We start from the raw sequence: 25292 nt of genomic DNA, 5'->3' as shown, positions 1-25292 counted from the left end.
ACAAAAAAAGGAAAAAAGACATTTGTGCCTAATCGGCAGTGAAAGCTAGCTGTATTCATATACTGCAGAAAATGGTGGGCACAAGCAGTGGCGTAGCTGCCACGTGGCAGGGGGGCATGGCACCCCAAGCATGTGCCATTGGGGTCACAGGGGGGCAGAAAATTGCCACACACCCCTCCCCTTGCCGTGCCAGACCCGGCAGAAGCCCAGAACAGCCTGGAGTCAAGCCAGATGCAAAGAATATCTAGCTAAACTAAGGTAAGTAACAGGGCGGGGGCAGGGCCCCATGGGGGGCAGCCCGGAGCACCCTAGAGTTTAGCCAGCTGCAAAGAGCTGCCAGCTAAACTAAGATAAGTGGGGCGTGGGACCCCACGAGGGGGCAGCCCGGAACAGCCTGGAGTTTAGCTGGCTACAAAGAGCAGCCAGCTGAACTAAGGTAAGTAGGGGACAGGGTCCCTGTGGGGGGCCCCACAGGTGGCACAGGCACCGTTATGCCCTGGGTGCCATTTTGCCCCCCCCACCTCACTGGTCACAAGCTGCTCAAAAAATAGAAGAGCTTTAACAGTTGGTTGGGAAAAATAAAATGTTTCCTGCTCTGTACACAGCAAGCAGGAAATGTTTTCAAAAAGACTTCAGGACAAACTCCTGATTTTAGCATTTTTGAAATAAAATGTTTTCAGGAAAAGTAAAATGTTTTGCAAATTAAAAAATAAAACATTTTGCAAACATTTTTAGGGAGAAAATTGTGGAATTCTAACCCCAAACATTTTATTTTGTGACCCAAAAACTTTTATTTGTATTTTGTGATGCTTTAAGAATTCTTCTAGAGACCTAACTGTGAAAAACATATAGATTTGCCCTAGAAGTGATGTCACAGTATTATCAAGCAATAACTGCTACAACTGTTTCATTAGTTGGGAAATTAATCCTCTTTTTACTAATCATCTGTTGGTTTCGAAGTATTCCAGATGAGATCTTTCCAACAAAACAGAGGCCAAAAAAGTGCCACCAGATCTGTTGTCTTCTCATTCTTATCAGGCAGGAGAGCTTGGGAAGTGATCTGTCTGAGCTTTTCTTTCTTATGTCGATTAAAGGCTCAATTAGGCAGACATGGGATTTTTTTTTTTTGAATGAGCAGTTTAAAATAATGCAAAATATTGTGTCTGGTGTCATAGTGCCACAAGGACATAGCCTCTCCTGGAATGGGATATGATGGAACCTTCCTTCTCTCACTGTTGAAGGAAAGGCATTTAGCTTTGCTAAAGAGAAAGCTCTTTGTTGAAACAGTGTAGTTAATGAAGTCAAGTACTTTGCTCTTATCCCATGCTGTACTGATATGCCTAGAGCGCCCAGTGAATAATTCTTGGAGTGTATGGCAGCATTTTCTGTCTTTCGTGATCCAGAAGTCTTTTGTTTGATCACTTGGAGAACATACAATTAGCGACTGGTTGCCAGGTTGTGCAGGGCTATTCTCAGTCTGTCCATTTTGTTGCAGATTATTTCAGTCCATCTGGTGAATTTTGGGTCTTCTAGCATATATGCGATAATATTTTTAGCTAGTATCTAATTGTTGTGATCCACCCTTTGTGGTCCAGATTCCACTCAAAGGACCATATGGCTGACACATTTGGGTACTCGTACTCCCATAATTAGTCTTAAAAAACTGCCCTTAACTTGTTCTAAATCCATGTAATGTATTTGTACCCAGACTGGGATGTTGTAGAGTAGTTGAGGGATGAGTATATGTTGCACTCACTATGTGGGTCTTCACTACTGTGTACACTGATTAAATTATAGATGCAGTATTTGCACCACAGGTTCCAAGGATTCATGACCTCTTTATGAACCATATTGCCCATTATAGTTTTCATTTTTTTGGTTTGATTTTTGTAGTGTAACTGTTTTTCTGTGATTGGTTATATTTTGGTGACTAACTGGTCTTGCCAACTGAATTCCTGTTCCACATATTGAAATACTGAAGCATTTACAACACAACACATACTGCTAAAAATAGTGTTATCTTCACACTTTCAACTTGACTGAACAGTGGCTGGTCATTAAACATTAAATGTTTCCTCATCTCTAAAATGGCACCCCAGGTTCAAACCTGGGTTCCTTTGCTTTCCAAACCTTCAACACTGAATCAGAGATTGAAATTCCTACTGAGATATATTGTGTCTTAGTCCTATGGAGACAGCACTTAATACACATGTCTTTGTATTTCGCTTAATTCACACTGTGCATTGTTAACTCAAGCTTCCACAGAACCTTAATCTAACAATGAATTACTGTATTTAAATGCTTACTGTGAGAAGAAAAAAACCTATCATTAAGTATAGTAAATGGTTTTTGTTTGCCATCCTTGAAAAAAAACAATAAATTTATAGATGGATAGTTGTGAATATTTTTATGGCTATAAACCTCCCCCACCTTTTTATTTTTAGAACCTAATGATTCACCACCAGTCCTGCTAATTACCAACTCTGAAACTATTGATGTCGTGTATTTGAATGGAAGTAGAGCCTCTGCTCTTGCCTCTATAAGAGGAAGTGGAATTCAAACCCTGGATTATGTTTACAGTAAGGACACAATTTGCTGGATTGAATCAAGAGAATCTTCAAATCAACTGAAGTGCATCAAGACATCCAAAACTGGAATGTTAACAGATGAATGGATAATCAGCACAATTCCTAATCTTCACAGTAAGTATTAGAATTTTATTATGTTTGTGTGTGTGTGTGTGTGTGTGTTGTCAAGTCACAGGTGGTATATGACAACCTTGTAGCATTTTCAAGGAAAGAGATGTTTGAAGGTGATTTGCTCTTTCCCTCTTCCATATGGGCTGAAAAGGTTCCAAGAAAACTGAAACTGACCCAAGGTCACCCTGAACACTTTATGTGAAGGAATGGGGAATTAAAATTGGTTTTCCAGATTAGAGTCTGCTGTTCTTAACCTCTACACCACATCGGTTCTCTGATATAGTGATTATCTTGCCATAATCATAGGGAGAAAGAGCCTTCCAAAATAATTGCCCACAGAGCACAGTTTTCCTTCAGCTCCTCCAACAGCCGGAAATATACCCAAGATTATGTTCCCGGGAGTTCATTTTCCCCTAAGAACTAGATTTTGGAGGGCATTTTGGGCTTCCATGAGAGGAAAGAGATGGAAAACAATGATTTGTGGACAAAATCCCTTGCCCCTGTGGAAACATCAATCTGGATCTATGATTTAATAGAGTCAAAGTATGTGTTTTATATAATAGTTGTCCCATCCAACCAAAATTTAACGTGAGGATAAAGTATTGGGTTTATTCTAATACCCAAAAATGCAGTAGATGATTTATTGTCAAATTATAATCTGCTAATGAAGATATGCCTGTTGTTGTCACATCTGCTACAAATGTATATTACCTTTTTATTTTTAGAAACACTTGCTATAAATTGCCTAATTTAGTAGGAACTACTCCAGTCTAAGAACAATTGAGAGCAGTTCCCACTTACATGAGAGCTTTTGGTTTGACAGATCACGCTAAAAAAAAGTCAGTTTCACTGCAGTGAATGTTTTAATGGCTCCACTGTAGTTCTTTGTCTTGGGTAAGTTGCTTCATGCTGCACCGTTGGATGAGTCAGCACTGACTCGTGTTTCAAGGGACCTGACATTTCTTTGTCAGAAAGGCGGATTCCGCAAGGGCCATAAACAGTGGTGTGAAAATGCTGTGAAAATGGTATAAACCCTTTTACACCATTTTCACACCGCTGTTTTTGGCCCATGCGGAATCTGCCAAAGTAACAAGATTCGCTGAACAGCTATCACCCGTTAACTTAAATTGTTGGGATGTTTCAAGTAAATGTGATTATGCATTAGGCTTCAATCCTCTACATAATTTCTTAGACACTAGTCTAATTGAACCCAGTGCAGCTTACTTCTAAATAAACATGTATTGGTTTGGGTTGCAAAGTGTGCATTGATTTTAAATATAGGTATTATACCTATAGCATGATGCTATTCATGTATGTATGTATGTATGTATGTATGTATGTATGTATGTATGTATGTATGTATGTATGTATGTAGCCCACCCATTCCAAACCAGTGCTCAGCATCTTGATCAATGACACTAGCAATTTTACAATAAACATAGTTATGGGAAAAGTTATAAATGCTTTTATGGATCCACATCTGACAAGATGGAAGTCAGGGAACCGATGAGAGCAATGTGCCACACATACCTTTACATTCCTTTTACACTCAATGGCTGCTACAGAATACGGTGCAGAACTTTGGCTTATTAGCATTGACAGAACTCCATTCATAGCTTATTAGAGCTTTCTGCAGGTGATTCAAGGTATTTGATCCACAGGATTAAAAAATGGATTGAGCCCTTCCTGCATTGCAGGTTGCCACATTCCTCCTATCTCATCTTAGTTAAGACAATTCTACATCCTTCCTTCTCTGTACAATTAGTTTGCCAAGTTTCAGCAGCAATAATATGATAAAGTGTTCTCAAAGGCTGCCCGACTGACATTATTTTCATCTTTTGGAGGTACATAAAAGCTTGACCCTAAGTATTTTCCCGATACAGTTTTTGTTTGGTGTAAGCACTTGAAATAAAAGCTGCTTTATTGTAATTTTAAAAATAATTTATGCTTCTGGTTATAATAATCAGTGTTTTCAGAACCAAGCTACAAATGAATCAAGGTACAAATTTAGATGAATTATGTATTAAACCATAATTTAAATTTTGGTCTTTGGCGTGTGTTAAGAGCCATCAAGTCACTGCCTGACTCATAGCCACCCTATGAATTAATGCACTTCAAAATGTTCCATAGTTAACAGCCTTGCCCAGGTCTTAAAAACCTGGATCCAGGATCCATTGCTTCCTTCTGAGAGATAATCCATCACATGTTGGATCTTCCTCTTTTGCTGCTGCCTTTGACTTCCCCTAATATTATTGGCAGATTCCAGATGGGACAAAAACAGCAGTGTGAAAATGGTGTGAAAATGGTGTAAATCCTTTTACACCATTTTAAACCATTTTACACTGTTTTCACACTGCTGTTTTTGGCCCATGCAAAATCCACCATAGTCTTTTCCAGTTAGTCTTTTCATGTGACCAGTTTTGGTGCTTAAGGCTCTTTAAAAATTGAGTGAAAATAAAATAATAATATATATTTTTCTTTGAAACTCTGGAGGCAAGGCAACCTGGAGATGTGAAGCATTCAATGAAGGGGTTTTTTAAATAGCGATGTATTTGAGCATTTATTCTTGAGTAGGAAAAAAACTGCTTAACTGTAAACAAGTAGGTTAGAATAACTTTTTTGGCATAGTCGGGCTTACATTCAATATATGTTGTTTTTTCTGAGTCACTGTGGGAGCAAAGTCATTTAATGTTTTGAAGGAATGTAATAAAGGCAGCAAGGGCAGGAATGTATGAGAAGGTTGGGTTGCCCTGTCATTGTGTATAAGCTGTTCATTTTATCAACATGTCACAGAGCAGCTGGGCTTGATATGATGGTCTGTGCATTCACCATGACTGTTCTGAAGTTTATGCTAAAGTTTGAATATTCTTTGCATGCATAATTACATAAAATGTGTCACACCATATAAGCAAAAATAATGAGCTAATTGGTGAGTGCTTGAATATTTATCACAGTAGACTGTTCCAAAGTTTTTTTTTCTAGACCACTTTTCACCTCATTTCTGGACTATGCACCAGATTTTTGTTTGTATTTCTTTACTCAACAAAACAAGGATAGTAACATTCCCTTTGTTGTTTGATAATTGGAATTAATGTAGACAATAACCCCTCCCCCTTCACTGTGATTCTAGACTTGCTTATTCACAAAGAAAATTGATTCTAAGCAAAGGAAAGGTAAAGAAAATGCATATAATAGGTCACTAAAATCAAGTATGGGTCAATATGATACCTGAAATTGTTTGACAAATCAAGAAAAGCCTGTGTGTCTGATGCAGTGCTGAAGTGAATGCAGAATTACTTTATTGTTTATCCAGAAACTTCCTCAATAACTGAACAATGTCCCATTTTCAAGGTCTCTAAAATACATTTCTTTCAATGGAATCATTAATGGGTGGGGACTAAAACTGCCTGAATAAAAGGGCAAAGAATATATATAGTATTTTAAAAAGAAAGAAGATTTTGCAAAGTGGTCACTCTCAGAGATTCTGTTTTCCATATAATTATTTTAGTTATGTAAGTAAAGGTTGAAGCTATGAACACTTGAGGCCTATTTCTGAAGACAGCCCATTCTGTGGCCACAAATTAAGTACAGTTTTTTTTACCATTGCAGCTGTATCAGTGGTGCTTCAAAGAAATACAAACACCATGCAGAAACAATCAAAATTAGTGAATAATCCATATAGAGCAAGCCAACTATATGAAACAACTGTGTGAATACCAGTGCCCCCTACTAAGAGATATCATGCTGTTAGCCCTCAAAAATTTTCTGTTGATTGCATCTTAAGGATTGGCTAAGGATAGTTGGATGTTCCACAGGGTTAGTTGGATTACTTTGCTCCACTTCAATATCCCTCTTGAATGTGTTTGTTTGTTTACATTGTTTATAGTCAGTCTTTCTCACTCGAATGTAGGGAGGACTTTTCAGAGTAATCAATAAAATCACCAGGATAGGACATTTAGAAAACCATGAAATAGGATTTGGGTTCTTGAACCACCCCAAAATATAAAAACTGAAACAAAGCAAAATATAAAAACAAAACAGAAATGAAGCAAAATAAATTGCCACCCAGGGGCGGGACTGGTACTGCTCTGAGTTCCCAAACTAGAATAACCTCAATTCCAACAAGCCATCGTCATGTGGGAGCCCTTTGCGGGGAATGCAAAATCGTATAAGCATACTTCTAAATGAAGGTGGCTGCCCTGCGGTCAGGATATCTGGCACACCCGTGAATCAAGGTAGAATCTTCACCAGTGCACTGGCCCTCCCCACTAAGTCACTGTGGGATAATAAATTGGGCAGAGGATGTTGCAGTGGAGGATGTTGCACGTCCCTTTGGGCTGGGGTTAGTTGCGGGCTGGCAGCCCCCAAAAAGCATGGGGTCCCTTTCCCCTATTGTTGCTGGAGCACATGCAGATGCCAAAGCAGGACTCGCCCATGTGCTCAAACTTTCACCTGGCCCATTAGCATGCTCCCTGGCAAAAGGCCCAACATGCAAGGTTGGGCACCATCCTCCTGCAGCCTGCATGCCTTGCAAAGGCTGCGTTCTGGAGCCATGTCCATGTTGGAAGCACAGCCCCAAAACTCCCCATCACTGTTTGGGGCCACCAGCTCAGCTGCAATAAGGCCAGGTCAGAGGGCGCTGCTGAAGTGGCCCATAAGCTGCTGGGGCCACAAGGGGTAAGCCATTAAAAATTAATGCGGCTTATTTTCCAACAATCGGTCAGCTAGTTCTCAAACACCCTGAAATCCCCTTAGCCTAGCGAAGACAAAACTGTCAATAAGGTACCGTGGGGGGATGGGATTCCAGCCCTGTATGCCCTATGATGCCCCCTCCCCCCTGTATTTGAAGGAACACCCAACGGATACTTGCTGAAAGCAAAGCTCTCTGACTGGTGCCGAGCAGCGTGGCGGCATGATGACTTCCCAGTCCTCCTGTGGGGTGGGGACCCGTGGGCTGGGCAACCGCACTGACATCGTCTCCTGCTGCAATGTCGACAGCCTCCATGGGGACCTGTCAAGAAAGAACAGAGACCTCTTGTCCCTCCCAGGGCACTTCCTGCACCTGGGACAAAGAGTGAAAGCCTCAAGCACCCTCCTCAAAAGTAGTTTTTGCCGAGTTCTGCAGTTGTACCAGTAAAGTTGTCTACACCTTTTTAGGCCGTGAGTGAGGAATGTGGGGAACAAGTGGACCAAATTAGAACCAGAGCAAGTCCTCAGGGGAACCAGGTTTGGTCCCTTTTTGGACCTTAGCTAAACACTGATAGTGCACTTAGTGATCTTTCCACTTTGTGTTGAAATAATGGCTATTATCCACTGGCATGTGATGCGGGCATCATATAATTGTAGAATTGTAAAGTTGGAAGAGACCACAAAGGCCATCTAGTCCAACCCCATTCGCTGCAGTAGCACTCAGTCACAGCACTCCTGGCACATGTTCATCTGGCCACTGTTCAAAAACCTCCATGAAGGAGACTCCACCACTTCTCAAGGTAGTGATCTGTGCCAGCGGCCCCGAAGCTGTATAAGCAGCGAACCACAGAGGTGACTCTGCATGGAGCTGCCTCGGGTTCATCCAGTTCACCTACCTCTCCTCCCTGTCCAGTTCTGGACAGCTGGAGGGACATGCCAACGCTGCCCTCCAACTTCCAGGGGTCAGAGGGCAGCCTGGGCATGTTCCTCCAGCTGTCCAGAGCTGCGCAGGGAGGAAGGGTGGGTGACTGGAACACCGGAGGGGCCAAAAGTGGCCCCTCACACTGGTGCACTTTGCACCGCATCAGCGGGAAGATGCCACTTTTGAAAACACTCGCTCAGGGAGCGAGTTTCAAAAGTGGATTTTTCGTGCCAGTTGGGGGGCATGAGCACAGTACTGCTGCGCCAGCTGTGCAGTTTACCAGGGATGTGCAAACAGTGTCCCAGGGGTTGGTATTTTTATCGTCCCTAGGGAACTGTTTTTGCAGAAACGGCATTTATCTCCCCCCCCCCAACTCTAGCACAGTTCTCAGTATCTTTCCTACAGTGCCCTGGATGGGTGTGGTGAGGTCTTTCCCCCCACAGCCCTGCTCTCACCACCTCAGTGGCAGGGCTTTCTACCTCCTCCCCAAACAGTCTAGGGTAGTGGCCTTTCAGTCCTGGCTAGTGGTGCTGGGCTTGCTCTGACTTATTCGAGAGTTGTCTCATGTATGTGAGAACCCCTTCTGGAGAGTTAGCTCAGTCAAGGCATAGGACAGCCCTGCAAGGACCCCAGAGCTTTAAAAAGTGTTACTGGCTCAGTGAGAAGGGGTCTGGGAGTTGTATTCCTGTCAGTTCCTCTGTACTTGACAATTGACGAACACTGGACTACATGTCCCAGAGTCCTTAGCTTTTTTTGGTTTGTTGTTGGGAACACACGGCTCAATTATATAGTAAGATTGGTTTGTGTTAGTAACTGGCCAGCAAGGCCTTTTTTTGTCATTGGTCCAAACAAGAGAGGAGTTGCTGGTTGCAATCCCAGAAATAGGAGTATCAAGCCATGTGTACCTTGTCTAATTTTTGTCCAGTCTTGGAACCTTTGAGGAATTAGTCTCAGTAATTTTATTCAGAAGGGGATACAGACTGCCCTAAATCCAGGAAAATGGAAGGGATATTCTCCAGAGCACAAGTTAACTAGCTGGGCTTGAATTATGTTTTGTTTTCCACACAGTCTTGATATCTTTTCCTGTGTTGTAGAATACCTCCTAGCTATCTATGTGTCCAGATGAGATTAGACCTATATGGTATAAAATTCTTTTTGGAGCAGCAGTGACGTAGTGGCTAAGAGCAGGTGCACTCTGATCTGGAGGAACCGGGTTTGATTCCCAGCTCTGCCACTTGAGTTGCGGAGGCTTATCTGGGGAATTCAGATTAGCCTGTGCACTCCCACACACGCCAGCTGGGTGACCTTGGGCTAGTCACAGCTTTTCGGAGCTCTCTCAGCCCCACCTCACAGGATGTTTGTTGTGAGTGGGGGAAGGGAAAGGAGATTGTAAACCCCTTTGAGTCTCCTATAGGAGAGAAAGGGGGGATATAAATCCAAACTCTTCTTCTCTTCTAAAAAGTTTAATCTACCTAGTGTAAAATACCCCATTCCAAGTTAGCCTACACCTAACTCAGAAATCAGTCACATTGACAATCTTGGGAGGACAACTCTGTCTCTAGCTGAGAGAAGGAAGCCCAGAAGGAAGCAGGGTGTAAGTAACTGGGGGAAGTTGGCTCAACCTCTTCTCTTTCATGCAGGCCCAGGTAGCTAAGATGAACCTAGGACCATCTCTTCTATATCGTACTGGAAAAATTCACCTTACTGGGATTTATTGGTGGAGTTGACACTATTCTCATTCTAATCTAGTTTCTAATCTAGTTTGGGTGGTAGCAGATAAAAAAAGAAGTTTTGAGGCAGCAAAAATGGCAAAAAGTGCTATTTCAATTATGGGAAAATTTAACAAGTAACTTTTTTGTCTTTTCACATGCACCACTATTTTCAGTACACATTTTCTGCAAGAAATATAATTTCCTGTCGTAGCATTGGTCAAAACATGCCCTAAAGGCTGGTTTTAAGTGTGTCCTGACTTCTGTGGAGGATGCACATGAGTTAAGCATCTTGATTAAAGCGTGATCACATTTCTGATTTCCACAGTCACCGTTTACAGGTTTGGGATGGAGTTCACCAGAACAAGTCTGCCTTTCTTTGCAAAAGAAACTGTTTGGGGCTATTTAACCCAGCATGAAGAGCAGTGGGTGGGGATGAGGCAATGAGGTATTTTCCAAAGCCAGCCCTAAATTGCCATTTTCTATCTTTAATTCAGACTCTGCAGTCAGCTAAGCTTAGAAGACAGTTAGCTCTAAGGCACAGTTGTGGAAAGGCAAAACTAAAGTACATCAGTGAAGCAGTCTAGACTCGAGAAAAGAGATCAGGTTACAGGTAAAATGTTACACAATTCATCCATGGAACTATCTTAGCAGACACAAAAGACAAACATTTTCACAGGCAACCTTATAATATTTTTTCTAACAAAAAATCATGTGTTCCACTTCTTAATTTTTTTTATGGACTCAGATCATGTCTAATACTCCTGGCAGGTCATAAGTATTCAAGAATTGTTCTTTATAAACTTCAATGACTAGAGCATGCACTGAAGCAAACACTCGTCAATTCTGACTGTTGGTAGTTTCTTAAAATGGTTAAAAGTTATTGGAACGAATTCAGTAAATGAATCAAGCTCTCAGGAAATCTGATGAGAATCAAATTATATAGATCTAATGCTAGAACTGGTCTGCCAAACTAACTACTGCCCAGCAGCACAGGAATGTGTAGTAGGATGTTATCCGGTAAAAGAAAGACCTGAAAAAACTAAATATTGATACAGTTATAATGCATGTGAATTTTTTAATAACATTAATGTTAGTCACAATTCTGATTTCTCATTTATAGCATTGACAGTTTTATGAGTACACAGAGGTCAAAGTGAAAAAAGGGAGTGTATAATATTAGCCTTTGAAGATGTTGGTATGCTGGCAAATGAGAGATAGAGAGGGAGATATCAGAGTTTAATTTGCCTAGACATTGGGCCAATCCCAAGCATCACTACTAGCATGTCAGGAACAATCATCTTCCCATGAGTGAGAATTGGTCCTGGCAAAATCATTCAGTGTCTATGCTGGGAAGGCGGTCCCTATTCCATCAAAGAATGCCATATACATATGTATATGAATTATACATATATTCTCTGTGTAGTTATACCCAGAGGTGGGATCCAGCAGGTTCTCACAGGTTCCCGAGAGTAGGTTACTAATTATTTGTGTGTGCTGAGAGGGCATTACTAATTGGTGATTTTGCCACATGATTTTTGCCTTAGTTACACCCCTCCTCTCAGCAGTAGCGCGCAGAACTTGAAGAAGTCTAGCAGGAGGTGCACCAGCGTGCGTGGCAGGCTGTTCCTGCGTGCATTCGTTTCCTGCCCAAGGACCGGCACAGTGGCTGCATCCTTGCCACAGCCCCGCCCAGGAATGCCCTTCCCCCAGAATGCCTGGCCACGCCCCCGTCGTGTCCCGCCCAGCCCCATTGGCGCTACGCCACAGTTTGAATCCCACCACCATGGGAAACTGTTACTAAAAGTTTTGGTTCCCACCACTGGTTATACTCACATCCAAGACCCACAGTGTAATGTATCTAGCTGGTAGCAGACCATTTGGGTCCTGCTTCCAAAGCTAAGGCAGTTTTTAATAGGCACTACAAAAGTTCCCTGATCTGTTGCATCAGCTTCTTTAAAAAATACCATCCATCCAGGTTTGGTGAAGTTTGGTTCATGGGGGCCAAAGTTATGGACCCTCAAATGTGTAGCCCCCATCTCCTACTAGCTCCCATTGGAGTGTTTTTCCCCCCAAAAAAGTGCATATACAAACAGGTCCAGAAAAATCCCGTGATAAGGGGTGGGGGGAGCACCAGAAACGGGAGTGATCAGTGTTACACAGTGCGGCTGTGAGGAAATCTCAAAGGAACCTGGATATTTCGGGTGACTATCCCAGGATTAATCGCCAGTGAGGATATCACCTCTGTTGTCTGCTGCAAGAGTATTTTTGAACAATGAGAACAAGTCAACTTTACAAACTTGGTCATACATGCTATCTGGCTCCCTAGAAATGTCAGGCTAAAACTAACCAATAGCTAATCAGTTGACTCTCTAATTATGCAGTGACCTCAGCAACTATTTAACATACTAACAGTCAGTGGTGTATTTTCAGGGATTTTTCAGGAGACCCTCCTGATGATACCACCCAAGATAGGTGAGGTTTGGTTCAGGGGGTCCAAAGTTATGGACTCCCCATCCCCCATTGTTTCCAATGAGAGCTAATAGGAGATGGGGGCTACACCTTTGAGGGCCCATAACTTTGGACCCCCTGAAGCAAACCTCACCAAACCTGGGAGGTATCATCAGGAGAGTCTCCTACTGATACCACCTAGGTTTGGTGAAGTTCAGTTGAGGGGGTCCAAAGATATGGACCTGCAAAAGGAGACCCCATACCCCATTGTTTCCAATGGGAGCTAATAGGAGATGGGGGCTACACCTTTGAAGGTCCATACCTTTTGACCCCCTGAACCAAACTTCACCAAACCTGGGTGGTATTATCAGGAGAGTCCTCTAAAGATACCCTGAAATTTTGGTGCTGCTAACTTAACAATTGCAACCCTGACAGCAGGCGCCCCCCAAGTTTCCCCAGATTCTTCTTTTAAATCCACCCGCTTTGGCATGGACTTAAAGGGAGAATGTGAGCTACTCAGTTTAAACATTGAAAGTGATGCTGTTTCAGGGTGGGGGAGAATCCACCCAAAAACAGCATCACTGTCAATGTTGTTTTAACTGTGGATCCCAGATTCTCTCTTTAAGGTGGATTTAAAAGAAGAATCTGGGCTCCCTACTTCTTGCCAAATCTCCCTTCTCTTTCTCACACACACACACACACACACACACACACACACACACACACACACACACACACACACACACACACACACACACACACACACACACACACACACACACACACACACACACACACACACACACACACACACACACACATTTTCAACCACCAAGTTGAAAATAAATAAAAGACCATTATAAAGACCATTTCAACATGATTATGCACTTAAGGGAAACAGGCTGAGAAACGGATAGTAAAAAATAATTGTAAAAGTGCTTGGGAAAATAACAGAGGAAAAATGAAGGGAAAATATTTCCCTAACCAAGTGGAGGGGGAGTGCACAATTAAAAGGAGAAAATGAGCATTTGGCAGCAAGATACACTGGAAACAACTTGTGTGGAAAAGACCAATGTTTACCTATTTTTACTTTCATTTCATTGGCATGCCTAATAAACGTTCACTGCTTTCTGCATTGCTGCTTCAAAGCAAAACATTATTGTTAAAGCATTTACAAAATGGAAATGTTTTATGTTTAAAACTTCTTAAGTAGAACTACTTTTTTATTCTTTGTATTTGACCAGGGAGCTGCTGTATTTCCAAACTGTACAAAATATTTGAACAAATGGAGATTAATTTTACATAACTCACAAATGCTTGGCAGTTATGACCAATTCTAGTTTCTAAGAGTAATCTGATAGATCTAATAACTAGGGAGAGGGGATTAAAGCTTGCATCATTATTGTAGTAATTACCACTTATTTATGTATTATGGTTGTACATATATAAGGATATCAAAAGGTGGTTTGTCTGTTTATGATCTTGTAAACTCTACAGGATTTTAAAGCCTATGAATATTTTAGAAATGCTAATTTAAGTAGGATAACACATTGCTGTTTATAATAGTGTGCATCTGTGCTGTTCACTTAGCAATTCTCACCAACCTTTCTCAACTAATCTGGCAAAATGAACCTAGAAATATGTATTTCCTTTTTTAAAAAGCTGAGTATAACATATATCATTTTCTGCCGGAAAAGCATATCTGACAGACTCCCCTCAAAGAATTAAAGCATTTTACCTTTCCCCTAAGTAACTTTCATTAATAATGTCTTACTAGAAAAATAAATCTATATTTTATTAAAATATTGTACACTACTTAAAGATTTTAATTACATACTGCTTAGCATCTTTATGGGATAATATTCAACTAACAGCAATAATTTTGAAGAACAGAAGTTACTCTCTCTCCCCCTCCAAAGTGCATGACATGAAGAAAACACAGAGCATGGACTAGAATTCCAATGAGATCATGGATGAAAAATCTCATGATGGCTTGGATAACAAGCAACTGGGAAACACTGAAGCATTGTGAGTTGATATAGTCATACCATATATTCCCTTTTAATAGCTAAGTTTGCTAAAATCTGGTCACTTGATGGTCCATCTATTGATGCTAAATTATGTTTTAATTTTAACAGCAGATTGTTAAACTGCCTTAAAGTAAATAACCAGATTTGATTTACTGTCACCACAGATTTATATGAGACTTTTTGAATATGCTGTTAAAAGAAAGAACATGTTCCTAGCTGTTGTCTCCCTATAAATCTACCTTCATTGTTCAGCAAAGGTGCTGAACTGCTGAGACTTTTTGGAAATTTACAGTCATATGGCAGCACCATTGTAAGAAAATGAAACGTAAATTAGAAATGTGATACTTTCTGTTGTTGTCCCTTGAATATGCTCTGAAATTGACAGTAAGTACGCCAAATTTAAAAAAAGAAAACCCCTAATGTGCCTGGTCCCCCAGTGTTCTTAATTCCGTCTAAAAATTTTTAAACCGAAGCATATATCAGCAAAAACACTGAAAACAGTGACTTACAGTGCAATCCAGTTTGGGGGAGCTCCGCGGTGGCCAGAGGTGGCATGGTGCAGGTGGCACTGTGCCACTTACAGAGAAATTTCAGGTGGTGCAGAAGCAGGGAAACTTTAAATCCTTCCTGGTGCCTGAATCTCCTCATTGCCAATAATGTAAGCCCAAAGTCCGGGGGCTGGTGTTCCTGGGCTGGAACATAAGTGGAAGCCAACTAATGTTGACTCAACCCTGGGAAATGCCCCCTGCCCCCCATGTGCTGGCATCCAAGTGAATGCCAGTGTTGCTAGATGGTAGCCCAAATTCTGAATTTCACCACCCGGTTTCAATAGTAAAAATTAACCACTGCATCCTCTAAGAGAATGTTAACTTTTACAACAGTTTTAAACACCCCTTTCCCCTAACTAGGGCCCTTTCTGCATGGGCCAAATGAAGCGTCCCAGGGATGGCAAAAACGCTGTCCCTGGGAGAGCGTTCGCATGGCTGGCATTGCTGCATCACAGCAGTGCTGTCCTGCCTTTCCCCGGGCGGCATGAAGCTGTCCCTGAAAACCTCGCTCATTGTGCGAGGTTTTCAAAAAACTGCGTCTTCCCGGCAGCGCGGCATGAACCGCACCGCAGGGAAACCACCCCTTTCCCCGTTGCTCCCACTCACCTGCCTCTCCAGCGTCGCTCTGGAGGACTGCAGGGACCCCCCCCCCACGCTGCCTTCCAACCTCCAGTGGGGAGGGAGACTGAGAGGAGCCACCTCTCCGGCTAGGGAGGGAGCCGGGACTGCTTGTGCGAGCAGTCCCCACTTCTCCACCGGCATAAATTATGCCAGTGGAGAAGCGCTGCTGGTGGAGAAGTGCTGCCACCACCATGCGGAAAGGGTTCCTGGAACAAGGATGTTCTGTAAAATCAGTCTGGTATGTGAACTTAGACAGCTTGAAACTGGATACTTTATATCTCTCTAACCATTGCCACCTCTTGTGGGTACTATGCAGGAAGAAAGATGCAGGGGATGAGGCAATTGTCACAGATATCCCTGCGAGGCTCCCAGCTGTGGCAACTGTAACTGTCCCTCTCATCTCCTGGATTTCTCCTCTTTTCCATAGAAGAGGATTGATGAAAAAAAGCCTGCTTAAAGGGATGCTTCTAATGCAACATGCTAGTTGCAGCTAATTGACTTAAGGGTTCTTCAGTATGTATCATGAAGGACAAAGTGTGATTAACAAGCAGCATTTTTTTTCAGTGAAATGCATATGTTACCAGATTAAGTCAGCAAAAAGTTGTCACTTGCATACTGTGAAGTCAATTGCAAGCTTTTTGTCATCTAGACATTCTGAGAGAGGCGTAAGATAGGAGTGTATTGAAGATATTTTATTTTCTCTCCCACCCCCAATCTCCACCCATTACAACAGAATCTAGAGTGATATTCAGCAGAAGTACCGCCTTTTTGCAAACTAAGAATAAATGCAGACATCTGGTAGGGAGGAAGGCAGGAGAGAGGAGAGTCCATTGTCCTGCTACAATAATGGAAAACAGAATGAGGGTTATATATGTGACACAGCCAGCGGCGTATCTAGGAAAAATGGAACCCGGGGCAAAATCTGAGTTTTCCACCCAACCAACCCCTGCTCCATTTTCCTTAGATATTGGGGGGGGGGGGGAGCTCAAGCCATCTGCCAATCTCACAGAGGAGCACAAGGTTGGTGATGGCACCCAGGTCTACTGCCCGAAGTTGGCAAAGCACCCAGGTCTACCAACCAAAACCAGCAACGGCACCCTGGTCTACCAAACGGAAGGGCGATGCCACCCAAGTATACTGCCTGGAGCCAGCAGCAGCACCCAGGTCTACTACCTGGAGCTGGTGAGAGCGCCCATGGCCAGAGCCCACCCATGTGATTAAATTGCCCAGAGACATGTGATACCCCATGTCCCTCTGGGTGGTACACCCCTGGACACAGCAAACCTTCCCACCCTTGAGACACAATATCTTTGACTGGAATAAGAGAGAAAAGGCAAAAGGGGGTTGTGTACATTGAGGTCTAACCTACACAGTAGAAGATGGTATGTTTATGTCCAGTGTGTGGATTCTATCCACAGATTAAGTGAATCTAGTTTGAAGTAAACACTGAAGTAAACACAGCTTAGAGTCTATGGAATAATTTAAATCAAAATCCTCTGCTAGTTAGAAATCTGCTGTTACGTTATGTTTAACTAGGTCTCGGTCTCCCAAAAAAAAGCTTCTAACAGGTAAAAGGAATATTCAGACTGGACATGGTTATATACTGAAAAGTATGAGCATAATTTACACAAAATGGATGCTGAAAGCACTGTTTAAGCTTTCTTAATGTTTTGAACATGCAAATTAGGCTCTATATCATTCTCAGTTTTGTATTGTAAACTTGCGTGGGAACAGATACTTTGAATGTTTTCAAATAATATATTTGAATAGAGGAAGTTTTTTAAGCTTTATTTCAGAGGTTTTAATAAACTGCATACAGGAGTCAACTTGCCTGACAAACCAGAGGCCTATATTTTTAAAAAAGCTTAATGTCTTTTATATCTTTGGTGAGAGAAAAACACTGCAGAAATTAAAAGCTCTGTTCATTAAAAATGCATCTGCTAGTTAAGTAGGTTTTTCATTTACTTTAAAAAAGTGTGTTTTAGGCTGAGGCAAACTTTGATAATTCATTGCAACTTTGCTCTCACTAAAGCAATAGGTCATTTATAATTTACAAGCAGAGAACCCAACACAAACATAAAAAGACAGGCACAAGACACAAAGTGCAAGCAATGTTTCAAAGTATGTAGTACACAATGCATATTTTGTAGCTGTCAAATGCAGTAGCTAAAAGAACACCGAATTTCTGACCTATTCAAGTTCAAGTAATATATTGTGTGTGAGATATTGTTCAATCCACATTGATCATTGCATGAAGTGAGATCTGACCCTCCTTTCTGTCAATATTATAAAAATAGCAAAATCATTTTTATTAATTATTTTGATCTTATCATTGGGAATATATTTTAATAGAAAGTTCTGCTAAATAATATGTAACTCAGATTTCACCAGTATTTACAGGTTGCTGTTAAAAAATATAAGTGGGAAAATACATATATCTTTGGAGTTGTTGTTTCCCCTTTAACAGTTTTCAGCTCCCTGTAGAAACAGATTAATGATTTCTAGCAGAATATTGCTATTTTTACAATTCTGGAAGTCTGACATTGTACTGTTATGTGTCCAGTACACCCATAAAAAAAGAGCTATACATCATGTATTGTAATAGTCAAGTGTGGCCCTATCTGTGGATACTTGAATCCACAGATTAGGAACTTCCAAAGATAAAAGAAAGCAAACATGGGGATAGATCCAGGGTTGCAGAGAAATTCTAAAAGTTAAAAAGGGAGATTAAAAAATGGGTTAAAAAGGCATACACAGCTGTTGCTTAAAAATGGGAGAATGAAGAGGACAGAAGCATCAGAATCCATTTTTTTCAGCCCCCCCTCCCCCAGCCACAAGTTGTCAAAACTGAAGAGGGGCAGGGGAAGCCTTGGATTCCACCAGTCTGCTGAGTTACTGAAATGGTATTTCTTCACACATGCATATCCCACGAAGGTGGAATCAAAACTGGAGCTGTGAAAGGGTGTGGGAGTTATCACTGCCACCCTGCTGGTCTGGGAATGTTAGATGTAGGCAAATAGAAGTTTTCACTGTTGAGCTGCTGACGCTGGAGTCAGGCTGAGTCATCCCCCTTGCCAGGTTGGTAATGGTGGAGGACTTGAGAGTTGTTGCTGGCCCCACTGCAGAGCTGGTGATGCTGGAGATGGGGGGAGGCTTGAGAATCATTGCTGTCTTTTCTGCCCAGCTGGGGGGAGGGGCAGTGATAACATTTTGAGAATGGCCCAACAGCCAGCACATAACAACGCTCATGATGTATGTGTGTGTGTGTGGGGGGGGGGGGATAAATCTAAATTAACAGATAAGTTCAGTGACATACAGCTGGAGCATCATGACACAGCAGCCAAGGCAAAATGAAAAAAAGAGCAAGTGACAAGCAATGTTCTTCATGCTGAGCCCCTGATGCTGATACTGCCAGGGATCTTTAAACAGCTGGATTTGGCACTGACAGCTAACAGAGCTCACCAGCTGGGGCTGCTCAAGAGCAAAATAGCCAGCAAAATAGCTCTCCTGATAAAGGTAATCATGTGCTTGCTCCTTATCTTCTGGCTAAAGCAGCAAGTGAGACACACTTCCTCTCTCCTTACAATAACAATGTGACTCTGATCATACCTTGACTGGCCCCAATAAATGAGCAAGCCACAAAAACAGGAAGTATAAAGAACGGATCCAAGCTCAGCTCCTTTTCCTTAAGGCTGTCAAAGAGCTGCCTTTTTTCTCCAGACACCACTGTTGAGAACAAGCCCACCAACCATCTCTGTCTTGCACCCTCCCGGCCCATCCAACTGGATTGGCAGAAACAGTAAAATGCCACATCCAGGAATTATCCTTTCTAAAATCTGTGCACAGTGCTATCAAAACTAAACAAGATTCTAAAACATAACAATATCAAAAGCTGCCCAGAGACAAGGACACCCCCTCCAATTACAGTACTAATGAAAATAAACAACACTGTTTCTAGCTTGAGAAAATCCTGAAGATTAAGGGGGTGAAACCTGGGGATGACAGGGTTTGGGGAGGGGAGTGACCTATTGGTAATTTGGAAGAGTCTGTCACGCTTCAGACATAAATGGATTAACTGTATTCATGCGAATTAGTTACTGAGGTCAGAGTTTTATGGCCAGTTGATTGATTAAGTGTGGCCACGCCTCAGATGCTGCTGCCATTGCGGGAGGAGACAGACCCCAGCGAGGCTGTCTGCCCGGGCAAATGGATGGCATTGGGACTTGGTGCGCATATTCAACTTCGGGCCTGATCTGCAACTTCGGGCCTGATCTGCGCAGGTGCAAGGGCCAGCGCCTGATTGGGTGACACGCTCTCGCAATGCAGGCAAGGGCGCATTATCAGAGTGGGACCCAGCAAGGCCTATATAAGGCCCTGCCTCATGGTACAGGGCCCACTCTGGCTCCAGCCAGCGAATGTTTCCCACCCACCCGATCCCTGTAATTCAGTCATTGTTAAGTGTAATTTTCGTTGTCATAGCTGTTTGTGGGTTGCGCGTGGAGGGGTGATCCGCTGAAAGGGGGAGTTGGGGAGCTCCCCTGTTATTACACCTCCTTAAGAGGTAGGGGTGTAGCGAGCCCATGGTTGGGACACCCTGTGGGGGGCTAAGGCGCTTGTGCTTGCAAGGAGATGTAGTGGATTATTTGTCTACTAAAGGACTTTGGCATAGATGAACCTAAACCAATCACACTGTTTGAAGACAATCAAGCCTGCACCGCTCTGATGAAGAGTGAAAGCATCAAGAAAGGAAACAGGCATATTGCAATAAATATTGCTTCAATGAGAGACTTGTTGCAGAAGGGGTTGATCAACATCATATATTGTCCCTTGGAAGAAATGGTGGCTGACATCTGTACCAAGCCACTGATCAAGATGAAGTTTGAGAATCTTTGTGAATGTTTATGTTTGCATGTTTCGTGTGACTGACCCTTGAGAAGGGGTTTGTTGGTAATTTGGAAGAGTCTGTCACACTTCAGACATGAAGGAGTTAACTATGAGCATGCCAATTAGTTACTGAGGTCAAAGTTTTATGGCTCATCCATTGATTAAGCTATTGGTCAGTTAGCCCCGGCATTGCTTATGTGGAACCAGTCACGTAGACAGAAAGTTATAAAGTACATTGCAGAAGCCATTGAATCACATTTCAAGGTAGGCACCATGTGAGACCACAGGGTGCAAGTATGTAACCAAGTTAGTGCTAGAATAGAAAGTTGTTCTTATTTTCCTTCCATGTAACTCTCCCCTAATAGCTGGTAAATTCATTTATATAAAACCAGCAACTGTGTATTGGTCTCTTTTATGCTACTCTGCTAATTATATTAAGTCGACAAGTCTACTTGACACAAGCAGGGAATACCACCATAGATATGTTAGGGATAGGCTGCCTAGGATGGGTGGGAGGGAGAAAATAAGCTTAAGACAGAGGGACTGATAAGATTTGGTTAACTGCTATGTGAGAAGGAGAGATGATGTAGAAAAAGGAGAAAAACTATCTATGGGAGCTTTCAGGAAAGGGAGAGAGGAAATAGCAGGAAAGGTGTCTCCCACAAGTCCTTGCAGGTTCCCACTTCCGTTGCTCTATTCCCCACAGACAATTAATCGTGTGGTACTCACACAAAAAAAAATGAGGTTTCAGGCATGCCTCCTCACTGCTTGAGCTACGAAGGGTTCTGTCGCTCGTCTCCCCCCTTATTCCGCATTTTCTCTGTACCTGCTTGGAAGAGCAACTTTCTGTTTTGCCACTGTTCTTTCCAGTTCAGAGAGGAGGGATGGGGTACTAATCTTCACTATTTCCCTGCCCTAAAGAGTGATGCAGATCCTGTCGACCAATCAGCGGTTGCCGGGACTTAGCAATGCTCGCACAACATTTACTGGCTTTGTTTTCGCCTTTCGGGTCCAAAGAGGGCGCAAGCGCTAGGAAGAGACTGGAAAATGTGCGAGCACGGCAAACATGAGATCAAGCAGCCGCTTAAACGATTTGCCATTCGCCGGTTTAATCACCTAAACGAACTAATGTTTTACACAAAAGGCAGGGGTGGACATTCTTACACGTCTAACGTTATGACGCGATCATGTCATGACATGATCATGTTTTTTGTTGGAAAGAAGGGACCCGCCCATACATGGCACGGCAGCTAATCGAGAGAGGCAAAAAATGGAGATCAATTTGTTGTGGGGAGTGCTGCATTTTCGGAATCTGATGTAGACTTACATGTTTTCGCAGAATAAATCGGCAGTGGGGAGGTTGAAACCCCGATGAAAAGGTGCAGTTTATTTTAAAATTTGGTTTAAACTATATTACATTTCCAGTGGGGAATCGACCATACATGCAGTCCATCTCTTAATACTGTAGCAATGCCCTTTGTATCTCCATAATGTTCTAATAGGAAAGATATTATACAAGATACATTATCACCACTGTTAAAAAGACCTCAGACTTGATTCCAGAAACCCCTTCCCCAGCATGTTAAAGAAAATTAAATGGATGCTTGTTTCCTTTTAGCCATTCCTTGAATGTTCCAGTGGATGGCATTTCATGTCTTTCTTATTCATCACATTTCATAGTGTGAGTTCTGTTCAGTGGTACAAGATAAAGGCACCCTAAGATCATTGCAATAACTTCTAGACTATCCAGCCTTGGCTGCTGCTGGGGGGAAAAGAAGAAATTGACTCAGCTAGAACATTTCTGTGTTATATCACAATAAAACTCTGTGTTTCTAACACTTGCAAAAACAGCAACAGAAGGTCAAAATACCACTTCTGAATTGAAAGGGAAGAGAAGGAGAAAGGTTACTAGAGAAGTGACGGCTGGAAACAATACAAGATTATGTCTATAACTGGACACTGTCAATGATGTATTCCATTTTGTTCTCCCAAGTAAAGCCGCCTTTATAATAGAATTTATATCCTGTGGAAAAAAACGAACCAGCTTCCCATTTTCTACTGTGTGTTAGTATGGAAGGATATCTGTAAAAGAGCAAAATGGTCATTTAATGAAATTCGCACTTATTTGAGGAACATGCACATTATGAGCAGTTTCAAATGACTAAACAGACAAAAAACCCTTTTTTATTTAGTTTTTAGGTTTTTTATATTATTACTGCAAAATTGCGTAAATACATAGACATTAGAGTTTTCAAAGATTTCTGTTGGTTAGTGTTTAAGTGTTTTATTTGACATTCCTCATGGGAATGTAGCAACCCTAGCTAGCAAGGTTGCCTGTCTATGCTTCTGATTGTTTTTTTAAAAAATCATTGCGGACTCTGCGGACAGTGGTGCTAGCCCATAGGAAAAAGCTAATGTGCCTCAAGGAGGAATGACTTCCAGCCTGACTAGCTGCACCCCATGGGGCAAAAAGAGGGTGCCCAGGTAAGTCCAAGGACCTGAAATAGCTATATATTCCAGCTATTCAGATGGATAGATAGGTAGATATACTTATTTTAAATGCCAGAACTCCTCCGTGTTCAGTGTTCTTTCATCTTCTAAAGGAAACCAAAGGCAGGAATTTCTCATTGCTGTTAGAAGTGTGGTGCATGCACCATATGGTAACATACTGTACTTGTAACACCATACTTCTCACCCCATGGATTTGAATTATTTCAAATCTACAGTGTCTGTCTCTCTATTGAAGTAGCACAAGTAATTTAACATTGTTTTCTTTCTGACAGATATACAGCAGATGGCAATTGATTGGCTCACTGGAAATTTTTACTTTGTGGATCGTATAAGTGACACTATCTTCGTGTGCAATTACAATGGGACGGTGTGTGTTACTCTGATTGACCTTGACCTTCATAATCCCAGAGCAGTTGCTGTGGATCCAAGTTCAGGGTAAGACTTTTCAGTGGTGTAAAACGATGGTTGGATATTCCGTGCATATCTGCATGCCAAGGACAAAGGAAAACAAAGGAAAGTTTATTACAAAATTATACATTTTCAAACTTTTAATATTTTTGACTCAAAAAGAATGCTACTTAAGTGTTTAATTTACCTCTAAATCTTTTGCGAAACTGTATTTCCCATTTTGTTTCTGGCTATTCATCCAAGAGATGATAGAAGTATGTTTGACAGCCTGAAACCAATTACTTGAGTGACTTTTAATATGTCCAAAGGGACTTGGGACTTATCTGTCTCAACAAACCATATCTCTTTCTGTGTCACTCAGCAAACCACATTAAAACTGAGACTGAGTTGACAAGTGGATCTGTTCAGCCCCCTTTTCCCACCAAGAGTCATTCCAAAGAGCACATACAAGTCTTGTTATGTCTTGTGTACCTCTTTGAAACTTAGCCAACGTTTTATTGCTGTATCAGAATACCAATCACTTTTATGACTGTGGAAGAGAATGAATGAGTGTCCATTTGCAGAATTCTGGTTGCATGGTGTACTCTAGAAAGTTGTGATGTGATTTACCTAAACCATGATGCTCACTGGGCTACTTCTTAAATGTCACTGTATCTCAAGCTCATCTACTTCACAGGATTGTTATGAGGATAAAATATTATACCATTATATTTGCTGCTCTGATCACCTTGGATGAATGACTAGATACAAATGATAAGTAAATTGAGAGCTGTTCCAGGTAGGCATGTTTGTTTCACACTGTCACCCTACAACATAAAACTAAATATTATTCTGATGAGCTCTTGTAATTGACTTTATTTAAAACTAGTCACTGCAGAGCAATTTCAACTTCTGTTTACTTCTATGAAAGGGAAATTGAAAAAAAACCACCTGTCAAAAAGTCCTGCACATTAAATTTCAGTCCAACTTTTAACTGCTGTAGATAATACAGTTGACAACAATTATCTCTAGTTTATGGGAGGACTAAGAATTAGGGAGAATTAATATATGCATTAAGATGTAGAACTTCAGAGAGGAGAGTCAGTTTTAAAGATTCTGTATCAGTGTTTTCCTAATTACAGTCAGCTAAGCTTTTATATCTGATTCCATGAGCAAATTTGAAAAGATAAGTGAGATAATATCAAATACTGAGAAACTCCATTTCTTTGTTTGATCGGCCAGATACATAAGTGAATAATCAAAGCAGCTGAATCAGGCTGTTGTTGTGATGTGTAAGTAGTATGAATGTCTGGTTTGTGAAGTGGCTATTTCATTGCTGTTGTATTGTCTGTAGAAGTCTGTAGTAGTTGGTAGAACAATTTCTCAACACCATAAGCCTTTGCTCAATAAATAGGAAAATATTTACTGCAGAAACAGCTTGTCATCCATATGTGGACTTTTGTCACTCTTTACTTAATGCCTGATTGAATATTAAGATGAATCATCACAATGGGTTTAACTTTGACAAGAACAGCTTGCATGTAAACTTTACAAATGAAGCCATATAATGTTATTCATGAATAAAAGCTGCATTTGTGTTCTCAACAGATGGTAAACTTGACTTGATCTGACTGGAATGATGTTTCAAAAGAAATTAGTAGAAGAATTTGTATTTAAACTTATTTGTTTCATAATTGTTTTAACAAAGAATGGAATATTTTTCAGATAAAGTTCTTTTCCAAGTGTATCTACTTACACAGTGTTTTTAGGTTTAAATTGCTAAGTTCTAATATTCCTGGTCTGCCGATGAATGTTTGTGTCTCTCAAAGACTTCTGTGATG

At 41.5% G+C, this 25292-nt stretch overlaps 1 protein-coding gene across 1 annotated transcript in view; it reads left to right on the top strand.

Annotated features, from left to right (window-relative positions):
- The window catches only part of LOC125426230 (low-density lipoprotein receptor-related protein 1B-like), a 43346-nt gene extending 18280 nt beyond the window's left edge, over positions 1 to 25066 (top strand). Inside the window, exons 4-6 of the mRNA XM_048484490.1 lie at positions 2445 to 2702; positions 23337 to 23499; positions 25060 to 25066. Coding sequence (XP_048340447.1) covers positions 2445 to 2702; positions 23337 to 23499; positions 25060 to 25066 — 428 coding nt within the window. The remainder of the gene's footprint in view (positions 1 to 2444; positions 2703 to 23336; positions 23500 to 25059) is intronic.
- Positions 25067 to 25292: the final 226 nt, after the last annotated feature.

This window comes from Sphaerodactylus townsendi, linkage group LG02 (genome assembly GCF_021028975.2).
Source record: "Sphaerodactylus townsendi isolate TG3544 linkage group LG02, MPM_Stown_v2.3, whole genome shotgun sequence".
Lineage (NCBI taxonomy): Eukaryota > Metazoa > Chordata > Lepidosauria > Squamata > Sphaerodactylidae > Sphaerodactylus > Sphaerodactylus townsendi.
This window is presented reverse-complemented; position numbering and strand designations above follow the sequence as displayed.